We start from the raw sequence: 12,902 nt of genomic DNA on the forward strand, positions 1-12,902 counted from the left end.
ACCGCTGACAAGCGAACTTTTAACATACACATTGTGAGTATAACTTTTATTTGCGGAATAAATAGTTTTTATGTTAATGCACCATGGAGCGCTCCTTGTTTTTGTCTTAAAGTTGTACACATCCCATTGTTTTGGAGCAGAGTCGGGCATTAGGAACATAAAGGCCATAAAGAATGGTTGAACGATCTTCGGAAACCAGGATTGGAGCGCAGGGGTCGTTTGGAGTGCTTGATCTGGAGACTGGTTTAATATTCAGCATCACTTAGGTGAACGTCCTGTTTCAGTTGTTCAAAGCTCTTAAAAGTGAATCAGGTAAAAATGGCGCAGGATGAGCACCAAAAAAAATAGCGCTGCCATAGTCCGCAAAAGCTTCGATTAGTGGCAATGAACAGTACTAATGGCGCCCTATCGAGCACCATAATTACTGTTCACTACTGCTATTCAAGGCTTTTACAGCAGGGTAGTTTAGGGGATTAAGGTTAGGCAGTAGGAAGAGGGATTAAGGTTAGGCACAAGGGCCCCAAGCTTAACTACCCCTTAAATGGTAGGTGCTATGCTGAGTAAAGGAAAGAGAAAAAGGCTGATCATTGATTCTAAATAATATGGTATTTCCAGCTATTGATGCCTTTATATAAAAATATTTTTTTTGGGGGGGGGGGGGGGGGCAGGGGAGTTTACAAAAAACAAAACAACAACTCACCTCTGTTCTCACTTCCAATACAGATTTGAAATCATTAGACATCGATGCCAGCTTTGACTAGAAAGACAAAATTAAATTCATTAACTTATGTCAAGAACAAGGAAAAGCAAGAGGACTTTGATCTTTACTGGCCTTTTCAAAAACAGGTCTTTACCGACTGTTCCACTGTGGTTCTAAGCTACAAACACACTAGATGGAACTTAGCCAAGAGAGCAAGTGAGCTTATAAAGATTCAGCAGATCATTAAACGACTGTGACCACTAGATGTATTCTTCCCTTCCTTACCCCACCCACCAGTTGCTGCTCTGCTGTACACCACACCGTCAACCCCTCCCTCCCCCCCAGGAAGAAACACCCATCCCAAATCCAGATGGCAATCAGATAAAATCCCTGGATCAACAAGACCAATAATTACCTAGTAATTATAGCCATAGATTTTTCCAATACAAGAAAAGCATCCAAATCCACCTTAAACGTAGACATTGAATTTGCCATAACTACTTCCTGTGGCAATACATTCCACATTTTCATCACTATTACTGTAAAGAACCCTTTCCTAAATAGATGGATAAAAAAAATGTTTCCCTCCATGTGCAGATCATGTCCCCTAGTCCTTTGCAAAAGCCTAGGGACAAAAGGCTCATCTGCCAAGCTTTTTATTGCCCTGTGATGCATTTATACTTGTTAATTAGATCTCTTCCAAGGAGTCTTTTCTCAAGACTAAATAAGCCCAGTTTATCTAACCTTTCATGGTAAGTGAGACATTCTATCCCTCTAATCAATTATGTTGCTCGTCTCTGCACCTGCTCTAAAACTGCAATACCTTTCCTGTAATGTGGTGCCCAGAACTGAATTCCATATTCCAGATGCGACCTTACTAGAGAGGTAAATGGGCATTATGATGCTAGCATCCTGAGTTTTTATTTCTCTTTTAATGCATCCCAACATTTTTATTTGCTTTAGCTGCAGTGGTTTGGCATTGAATATGATTATTTAACTTGTCAATGAGTGCTCCTAAGTCCTCATCCAAATTTGATGTCCCCATCTATATCCTGTACATTGTATGGAGCTAGACCATTGGTACGACCAAAATGCATGACTTTACATTTTTCAACATTGAATTTCAATTGCCGTTTCTGTGCCCATATAGCCATCCTATCCAGATCCTTTTGCAATATGTCACCATCATCCTGAAAGTTGATGATTCTGCACAATTGTGTATCATCTGCAAAAATAGCAACATTGCTTTTTACTTAATCTACTTACTAGGTCATTAATAAATAAATTGAAGAGTACTGGACCCAGTACGGACCCCGCCGCTAACAGTCACCCATTCTGAATCTGATGCATTGACCACAACTCTTTGCTTTCTGTCCATTAGCCAGTATCCTACCCATGCACATATACTCTACCCTAGTCCTAACATCCTCAACTTTTGCATCAGACTGTTGTGAGGAACACTATGCATTGCTTGGCTGTTGCAGAAAAACGTATCTGTATAAGCTCTAGGCAACAGGAACAGTTGCGCTAGGGATCGGGTTCCAATACCTATGGACAACAGCAATAGTGCATGTTCAAAACTGGAATTTCCTCACGAATCTGCAATATGAAATCACGTAGATGATCATTCCTGCACACATCTCTGAAACCAAGTTTAGTTTTCCTCACAAAGGGGTTGTTTAATCACAATCAGATAGAATACAACATGCTCATTCAAAGGCTAAAGTAGGGGTAAAGAGGGTAAGAAAGCACAGGCCTTGGGTATAGTAGTTTTTTTTAGCAATTGCAGGGCCTAATGAATACAAAGATTATACTTGTGGGAAACTGGATTTCAGCATGGCCACATTGATTGTTGTAGTGTCAAATTTATGTGACTGGATTTGTCCATGACATATTTACATTAGATCTTTATTACAAAATTACGGTTACTGTATGAAACCAAAAAAAACGTATTACTTTGATTACAGATGAGAAGGCTAAAATGTTTTTCACATGCTCTGTTCCATATTTTCAAGACAAATGCAAAAATTAAACACTTTTTGTGGTACTGTGAGGAAGTATTGGAGCTTGACAGATTCACCAATTACTGTTTATATCACTGTCGGGCATATTCACAGATTGCCCAGCAAGCTCATGGTGAACCAGAACTTCTAGAAGTATGTGAGGGGCCAAAAAGGACCAAAAACTCTGTTACTAAAATACTATACAAAAACAGAAGTTTGTCTTCTTAAAACAGAAGGTATTTGCGATTATTTAGGATGGAGTGAGAATATGATGTCTCCTACAATGCATCACTGCTAAATATGCAAATCATCACTTTCTTGTCCCTGAGAGCTAAACACACCTCCAGAACCGCTGGAATGCAATGATGTGTCAACTTATTTATCGTACAAAGCCACAATAATCCAACTTGTAAACAAACTGGTTCAGACTGGTTGATCCTCATCAGTGCATGGCATTGATTAATGTGGCTCGGTTATTGATTTATAAAGCGCCAACATATTCCGTGGTGCACGGGATACATAATAATACAGACAATGGTATACACCAATATACAAAACGCAGAATTGATACAAAATACCAAATTGGTAATTACAGTGACAAAAGCAGCAGGATAAATATATATAGCATGATAAAATGTATAACAAATTCCAAGACACAAAAGGGATCCCTGCCCTTGCGGTCTTACAACCTAAGAAGGGGGGAGGGCACAAGAGGTGGTGTAGTTTATAACAACCGACACGAAAAGGAGGAGGAGTAGGGGAGCGGCACTGCAAGTGAGCTTTTATTTCCAAAGAGAGGCACTGTGAAGTGACATACATAGATTGAGATAAATCAGACATACCAGTGCATAGAAGCTGTGCGATGACTGTGGGTGCTGGGCACTAAAAGCCCGATGGCCGTCTCGTGCAAAAATGCGCTTCTACGGAGGCGCTCACTTGCAGTGCCGATCCCTTCCTATTCCTCCTTTTCGTGTCAAGTGCATCTATCTGGATCAGAGCATGCTAATGTGGTGTCCAAATTTGTGAAGTATGTGAACCCTGCCTGTCCCTCTCACTACCGATTTGCTCATGCAGTAGTGCCAACTATCTTTTTCTCTTTACAAGTGTAATTTATAACAATCATACCTAGAGGCAGTGCGTTTTTAGGTTATCCAGTAAGGGGTGCAACTTGGCATTAGATCAAAGGGGGAATAACCTAAGGAAGGCTGTATGCTTGTCAGAAAAGGTGAGTTTTAAGAAAGTGTTTAATAAAGATATCAAAGGTTGGAGAGGTGTGTTGTGGAAGTGCATTCCAGGAGAGGTGAAGTATGTGTAAAATCTTCTAGGTAATAGCAAATGCAAGGAGGTAATTTTAGAGGACAAAAAAAAGGTAATTTGCAGATTTGAGATTGCGATTGGGTTGGTATCTGGAAACTAGTGAAGAGATGTACAGGAGAGAGAGCGCGAGATAGATTGTAGAGAGCTTTGTAGGCTCCTCTGGTTATTTGTTAGCCTATAAAGAGCTTCACTTAGAGGAAGAGGATTAATGAGACAAGCAGCTAAGTTCAGTACAAATTAGAGCTAGAAGTAATGAAAGCGGATATAGAAGACAAGCAGTCAGGAACACATGTGAGGAGGGAGGTCTGGGGTTGAGAAGTACAGTTGTGTATCTTCTGCATATAAGTGGTATTGTGACCCAAATTAGCTGATTTAGTTGCCAAGACTGTGCATGTAGATGCAAAAGAGGGGGCCAAGGACAGAGCCTTGAGGTACCCCCATAGACAAAGGATGTGGAGATGTGATCTGAGTAAAAGACTGAAATACCTTCCAGAGAGATAGGAAGATATTCAGGAGAGAGCAAGGCCCTTTATGCCTACAGATGATAGAATCTGTAGGGGTAAGTTTTGGTCGACAGTATCAAATGCTGATGACAGATCAAGAAGGATGAGTATGGAATAAAGCCCTTTGGATTTAGCTGAAGAAGATAATTGGCCACTTTAGTAAGAGCTGTTCCTATGGAGTGGTTAGAGTGAAAAAAAAGGCATGGTTACCAGCAGTTTTGTAACAATTTTGTGTGGGCATCGGGGGGAGGGGGAGGCAGAGTTGAACTGTAACCTGGCTATAAACTGTTTACTTTACACTGCGTGGCAGAGAGAGACACACACAGACAGAAACACAAAGCTTCAGCTGATTATTACTTACACACATTTGAATCTATATTTCTGCTTTCAATCTCACTGAACAGATTCCAGTCAAAGTATTAGAACCAGTGTAGATTGTTCCTGTATGCTGGATGTGCTGGGCACAGTCCTCCATAGTAATGCCCACAGTGAGAAATGTCAGTGAGATGTCACAGTGTCAAAGAAATGTCAGTGATGCAAGTGAGAAATTTAATTTTCTTCATATAAAATATGAAAAGATGAAAAAAGCCTTTGGATTGCCATTTGCTAGTAATTACTGGAAATATATGTGGTATTTAGATAACTTTGATAGTTGTCCTTTAACCTCCTTAGCGGTAATCCCCAGTCAGGCTCAGGATGGAAAGCCAAAGAACAGGGTGGTAATCCCGTGCCTGAGTGAGTTTCATGCAGGAGCTGCTGCAAACCTCTCTGAGGTAGGTTTTTCTTCTTGTTTTTAGGGTATAAAAGCTTGCAAAAAAAATTGCATGGCTTTTTAGACCTTAAATCTAGAAATAATCATAATGCCAGGGAGGTTAAGTATACCTTATGGATGCAAAGCCAAGCTAGACAAATTGCTGGTACAGTATTCAGGGCTCTTTAAAATGCAGCAGTCAATGAATAGGGGCAGCCATTTAGCACTCTCCTCTCCAGTCTCCTTAGTTTTGCAGAAAGTAGGCCCGCTCTGATCTGCACTACAAGTGAAAGTAGCCTGTACTGCGCTCCACATGCTTCCAGGAGTGTCAGTCACTAACAAGGCAGGAGACACCCAGGAGTTTGTAAAATGCAGTGGGAGGACTGTGACAATATTCTTATCGGTGACTGCAAAGTAGAAGTGGTAATGCTGCATCCTCTTGTTTACTTTCACATTATACCCAATTTTCCCCAGGCTGCTTATTTGTACAGTACTGTATATCCAGCACTGTTGCCATTCTTCTTTTACAAATGTTATCAGGCATCAACTCACTTGCAACCAGCCTGACAAGAGCAGCCAACCATGGGTTTCAAACTGACATAAGACACATGCAGCACCCACTTTTTACTATATCCAGAGTCAGCATCACGTAGGGGCCAAAAAAACATGTTTACTAGAACAGAAGTTTTATTATATCAGGGTTTACTATACCAGGCTTTGCTCCCATAGACTTATAATGGAGATTGGCTGGGACCTGGAGAGGCAGTTTACTATACCTGAGTTTATTATAAAAAGATTGTACTGTAGTGATGTTAGTTCAGGCATAAGGGATGAGGATAGCTGCAGAATGAGATGGGAGGGAATAGAATCCAAAGAACAGGTGCTTAGATGGGATTTGAAGATTATAGAGGAGATAGAATGTTCAGAGAGCAGAGAAAGCAGATGGAGGGCAGTCAGTGAGAGCTGTGGAGATGGAATTTGTGGGCTGCATGGAAAAAACCTCTTTGGATTTTTGTCATTTTTATAAGTGAAATATGTTGAAATTATTCAGCTGATAAGCATGAAGGAGGAGAAGGATGGAGAAGGGAGTTAAAAGTGCTGAAGTGCTGAACAAGCACTTTGGATTGTGGAAGTATATTAGGGAAGAAAAATAGGACTGTTTTGCCAAAGAGAGTGCATTTCTGAAGTGGTTTAAAATGTTATATTTTGTATGAAATGAAGTCCTTGCTTGTGTTGCTTTTTCTCCAAGGCCATTCCGCTACTGGAACACCTTTTCAACTGTGGAAGGACTTGAAACACCCAGAGTCACAGATTGACCAGCAAGCTCATGGTGAATCAGAGTGTGTAAAGGACTAAAAAGGGCCAAAAAGTTTGTTTACCCTGAGAATAGGACACAAAGAAAAATCACCAAAAGCTGTGCAGTGGTTCAGCACATAGCCATTCAAACAATTAAAAAGGAAGAAATGTTTTTTTGCCTGAGTATATTACAGTGTAGCTGAGGTGAATGGGAGAAAAGGATTTTTACTTACCTGGGGCCTTTGCCCCCTGTAGTCGGTCAGCTTTCTCAATGTCTTTCGCCTCTGTTTTGCTGCTGTCAACTCCGGGGAAGTCAGTGACTCGGCTCAGCAGTGCACTACTGCACAAGTGCGGTCCCCAATCGCGTTCTGCACATGTGCAGTTTGCAAAGATAGTAGCTGAACACTTCCAGCCCCGGGGATGGCTTGCTCCCAATCCCCGGCGATGACGTCAGGCCGACCTCCAGGTCGGCCTGTACTGCGCCTGCGTGAGCGGCGCTGTCAATCACCGCCACGTGGGCCTGAGCGGACTGCGCAATCGCAGTAGTTCTGCGCCTGCGCAGTCCGCTCCGGCCCACGTGGCGGTGATTGAGAGCAGAAAAAGTTTTGAAAGTTTTGAATGCAGGATTAGCATCTTTATCACTTAATACACTCAGACAAGTTGCTGTTAAAATTTGATTTTTATGGTGACAATCCCGCTTTAACTACCTCTGAGGCTTTCCACAAAATATGCACCGTTGGTGGTACATGAGGACAGGATGGGGAAGCCCTGGTCTAGGAGATATGCAGAGTTGTCTTTAGCCTTGTTTACTTGTTCAAACAATGGCCTTAGATAAGAACAGGAGTAGCTAAGTTTTGCTGGAATCTTCGGTAAAAAGGTGGCCATACATCTCTCAACTTGGTGTAATTGCCTTCTTACAACAGAAGGAAATTTGCAATAATTCAGTTATAAGTAAACGTTTGTGGTTACCCACAATGCCCTACTGAATATGCAAATGATCCCTTTTTGCCCTTGTGAAGCCAAGCAAGCATCCAGATCCGCTGGTTTATAGCAAGCCTATAGCTTTAAGTTTTACACAGCCATATCAAACCCACATGTAGACAGCCTGTTTCAGACTTTTGGTCGTCATCAGTACATGGCAGGGATCTCTCAACTTGGTGGCTGATTGACCATCCGATGCGATGATTATCGAATCAGATGAAAATCTGTGCCGTCAAGAGCATGCTCAATCGACAATGCGACCAATTTCAGGACGAAATTGGTTGCATGTTTTGATCAGGCATACTGCCAGATGTCGGGGCATCATGGTCGATTGAGTGTGCGTCGGTGATGCTGAGTGATATCGGGCCGACAGCAATGAAATCCCTGGCACTGTTCCCTGTAACGTATAAAATGTACCACGCATGTGCATTTATACATTACGTGTTCTATGTTGCCCACCGTGAGGTGCCCATCCATCTTTGGAATCCCGCTCCTCCGTTAGGGCTGTACATGCTGTCGGCATTAAGCGCATGCGACGTCACACATCTTATAAGCCGGCGGATTCCCGGTTCAAATCCCAGCCAGGGCAAAATCTGCAAGAAGTTTGTATGTTCTCCCTGTGTCTGCGTGGGTTTCCTCCGGGTACCCTGGTTTCCTCGCACAAATCTACAGATACGTTAATTGGCTTCCCCCTAAAATTCGCCCAAGACTACGATACACGCACTGCATGATACATACATAGGCATATCACTATGGTAGGGATTAGATTGTGAGCTCCTCTGAGGGAAAGTTAAGTAACAACACATAAACAGATATACACAACAGAATCTATCCATCCATCCAAATACTCTGTACAGCACTGTGGAAGATGTTGGCGCAATATAAATACTATACACATATATACACACACACACATAGTATTTATATAGTGCCGACATATTACGCAGCGCTGTACTGTGTGTGTGTGTGTGTGTGTGTGTGTGTGTGTGTGTGTGTGTGTGTGTGTGTGTGTGTGTGTGTGTGTGTGTGTGTGTGTGTGTGTGTGTGTGTGTGTGTGTGTGTGTGTGTGTGTGTGTGTGTTGTGTGTGTGTGTGTGTGTGTGTGTGTGTATATATATATAGCTAACCACTACGCCACCGTGCTGCCCATACATATACACACACACATATATATGTATGGCGGTATATAAATACGAAATAATGATATTGATGATGATGGAGTTTTGGATTTTTACTAGTGCTTGAGATGGAGATTTTCTTCTGCTTGAGACGGTATAAATGAGTAACCTTCCAATTGTCGGTCTGCTCGTCGTGTATGGACACTTACAGCCACGCTCCCCTCAGTGTACAAGTGTGGCTGCACTGTGCAGAGGCAAAGTATGGCCCAGACCTGCGCAGTAGCATGGAGCCACTCATGCACAGCTTTTCCAGTACTACTGTGCAGGAGCTAACCCTACTGGCACATGTGCAGTGTAGCTGCAGTCAAATACTGAGGGGAGCACGGCCGCGAAGGTGAAGAGGGTTCTCAGCCAGCAGTGGAGGGTTTGTGGAAGTCTCTGGAGCATCCAGAGGAATCTCTCTACAATGGTAAGTGAGGCTGAGTTAAGTCACAGGACAGGAGCACGCTCGCTCCCCCCGCATCTCCAATCGGCGCTCATGCTGGGACACAGGAGCACGTGTGCTCCTGTTCTGTGACGTCACTACGCGGCCACAGGGGTGCAGAACGGACATACTGCTCATGCACAGTATGTCCGGGTTTGGAGTCTGCGAAATTGCTTAGGAGAAAAGGACTGACCAGAGAAAAGCGGCGGGGGACAGAGGTGAACGAGAGGTGCGGAAAGTAATGATTACCCCCTACAGCTCCAGATTTTACCAGCTTTAACCATATATTTAAGATGTAGTTTAGGCACTGGTTGCATATTTGTCATAACTTATTTGCATATGTTCCAGAGTATCTGTGTATATACCTATCAAACTTTCAGCCAAGTCTGCTGAACCTTCTACTGTACCACAGCATAAATCATTAGTAGCACCCTCACCTGAAGAGAGACCACCACAGTATTTGAATGAGTCTGTAGATGCCGCCCATTCTGACTTCCACGTGCTCTTACAAATGCCTGTAACTGAGCAATCTGCTGATTTAAACTTCCTATGTCCTGAGTATTAAAAAACAATTACAGATTAAAATAAGAACATGTAAAAGTAGGTTTTAAAGACAGAATAAATTGATATGTAAAATCGATAATCTGTCACCTACTTGTTTAATAATATAAGTTAGCTCCTCTATTTCTACTGCTTTGTCATCAAAGAGAGATTTTCTTTTAGCTACTAAAAAATATAAAAAAAAAAAAAAAAATGGGAGAGTCAACATAACATACTAAGAGTTACCAGTCATCCACAACTATATGTAGAGAATATATATATATATATATATATATATATATATATATATATATATATATATATATATATATATATATATATATATATATATATATATATATATATATATATATATATATATATATATATATATATATATATATCCCTTTACAGAAGAGGCTGAACCATGAAAATCTTGCCCTCAGAGAAGAAGCTCAAAATGTATTGACCCCATCCCACTCCATAAACTACTGTATATACTCGTGTATAAGCCTAATTTTTCAGCACAAAAAATGTGCTGAAAAGTTACCCTCTCGGCGTATAAGCGAGTCAGTGGAGCAGAATAGATGGTGGAGCAAGTTTTGTTACTGGCAGAGGAGTTTAAGGATCGTGCATTAGTGAACCTGCTCCCTGCTGTGTCTGTGCCCCGCATCCCCTGCAACATGGTGTGCAGAGTACGCTGCTCAAGACTACCTGTGTCTCCTGGCTTGTGGAGCGGAACGTGCAAGCAACGCGTCAGTGGTACAATGATCGAGTGTTCTTCCTGTGTGGCAATCACTGTCTCATATCTATGACACTATCTCGTGACATCTTGAGACTCAGCTGTACCATCCATGTGGCATATCTGACGATGGGGAGAAGGAATGACCTGTACTAGGGGGGCACATCTGGCTATTGTGGAGAGGGCTATACTGGGGAGGGGGCTTATACGCGAATCAATCACGTTTTCTTGGTTGCGGAGGGAAAATGGGTACCTCGCCTTATACGTGGGTCGGCTTATATGTGAGTATATATGTATATGTACTATGAAAAAAAGCCATTATCAATAGGTTTTAGGCTGTGGGAGGAAAGTAGATGGCCTGCAACAAGGCTCTGAAAAAAAAAAAACAAAAAAAACAAAAACTGTGAGGCAAATTTCAAGCTGCAATCACACTGCAAAACTTTGTATTAGTTCAGAAAAAACCATTTCATTCCAATGAGAAGTTGTGAAGCCAAACAGTACATAAAATACAGCAGATACAACAGATGTCAGTAAAACTGAAAGTTATCAAAGTATGTGGGAAGATTCAAGTTAAACCATTTAAAGTTAACCTTCTGGATTTTGCATGATTAACAAAGTTGAACTTGGGACTATGCCATTACTCTTACAATTTTCATTTTGATGCAGATGTTCCAGAGAAACAGTTTTTGTAAAGGGCAATCATATGATCCAGAGATTTGTGCATAAAAAGGTACAGAGATGCAAGCAACATGGAAGTTGTCCCCATCTCCTTAGAGAAATAAGCTTTTTGTGGCCAACACTGCAGTTATAATTGTAAACAAATTCCACTTTGAATACAGTAAAAAAAATAAATACAGTAGCATCTCACTATAGTAAACCCAGTTCTCAAGAGCCCAGCAAATGCATCTGTATAAATATACAATGTATGACCAATTCTGATATAGTGAACTACTTTTCCTGGTTCCTTGGAGTTCACTATTAAGAGATTTTACCTTATTTAAAGGGGCACTATGGCAAAAAAATTAAAACATTCAAAATATGTGCAAACGCATACAAATAAGGAGTACATTTTTTCCCAGACTAAAATAAGCCATAAATTACTTTTCCCCAATGTTGCTGTCACTTACAGTAGGTAATAGAAATCTGAAAGAAGCAAAAACATTTTGGACTAGTCCATCTCTTCATCGGGGATTCTCAGGGATTTATTTATTTTCAAAGCACTTAGTGAATGGCAGTTGCTCTGTCCAACTGCCCAAAAAAAAACAAACAAAAAAACCTGTAGTGAGTAGGGATGCTCACCGAATTCCGCGGAATTCAGATTTCCAAGATTCCAATTGGAAATTGGCAATTCCGTTCCGTCGCATCAGAACGGAATTGCTATAGTGCTAAATGGTAATTCTGAAGTTGCTTTTCGGAATTCCATCGGAATGCAGATTTTTTCAGCCAATCAGAAGGAAGACCCTAGGCAGAAGCTTAAAAGTGAAACCAACAGGATTTCTGCACCAATTAAAGTCTTACAAAAAACAACCAATCCTACATTAGCAACCAGCTCCCCAGCTACCTATCATCAGCTATCCCACCCATTTTTGTATATAATAGAGGTGTGCAGTCACAAAGCTTGTGGGTTTCAGTCTGGTGTTGGAGAGAGAGGAGAGACAGACCCATATTAGTTGTTTCAACATAAAACAGTCTTTTTAAAGACTGTATATAAACCAAAAGTATTTTTAAAGACGGTGTGAGAATTAGATTGGCGTGAGCTATATTAGTAGTAGCTAGCTAGGTGTATTTGTGAGAGACTAACAGACAGATTGTTAGTTTGAGTGATAGATTGTAGTGTAGTGTGTTAGTTGCTGTGTGAAGAGAGGGTTAGACAGAGCCAGCCAGGCCGCAGGCTTAGTGTTTGACAGAGTGAGTTAGGGGATTGCTTAGTTAAGTGTAGTGCAAGTTTTTTTCTTTTTAATTTATTTTCTTTATTTCACCCCCTTACTTTGTTATCTGTTGCTCATACCCCTTCCCCAATAAAGTTTGTGGCCCCAAAACAATGGAGCGAGAGCAGCAGCAATTTCCTGCCACTCCTAAAAGAAAATGGAGTGATGGTGGTGTTGGTGGATCACGTGAAGTACGTGATCAGGTTGAGGGTGGCGGCAGCAGCAGCAGCAGGAAGAGCTCCCCCCTGGTCAGAGATCTCTTCCCTGTGTTCGCACGCAGGAAAATTTTGACAGAGCAGCAGGCGAAGAGAGTTGTCAATTATTTAGATCGGGAACCTTCCACCCAGTCTGTGGGACTTGAAGCTAGTAGCAGCAGCACCAGTAGTGGCCGCCAGGTTCCTCATGACCAGAACCCGACCGCAGCTGCTTCTCTTGACGAGGTTGCTTCCTCCCAGTACTCTCCTCCAGAAGTAAAGCACACCTACGTCAATGAGAGAGATGTGCAGAAGGATTGGGAGGAGGCATTGGAGGAGATCATGG

The 12,902-nt window shown here is 41.7% G+C and overlaps 1 protein-coding gene across 1 annotated transcript in view; it reads right to left on the reverse strand.

The window, feature by feature from the left end:
• Window positions 1–12,902, reverse strand: part of STX5 (syntaxin 5) — a 70,911-nt gene that overhangs the window by 31,067 nt on the left and 26,942 nt on the right. The window contains exons 5-7 of the mRNA XM_068261438.1: window positions 9,808–9,878; window positions 9,590–9,706; window positions 701–757 (exon numbers count right to left, since the gene is read on the reverse strand). Coding sequence (XP_068117539.1) covers window positions 701–757; window positions 9,590–9,706; window positions 9,808–9,878 — 245 coding nt within the window. The remainder of the gene's footprint in view (window positions 1–700; window positions 758–9,589; window positions 9,707–9,807; window positions 9,879–12,902) is intronic.

The sequence above is a fragment of the Hyperolius riggenbachi genome, chromosome 11 (genome assembly GCF_040937935.1).
Source record: "Hyperolius riggenbachi isolate aHypRig1 chromosome 11, aHypRig1.pri, whole genome shotgun sequence".
Classification (NCBI taxonomy): domain Eukaryota; kingdom Metazoa; phylum Chordata; class Amphibia; order Anura; family Hyperoliidae; genus Hyperolius; species Hyperolius riggenbachi.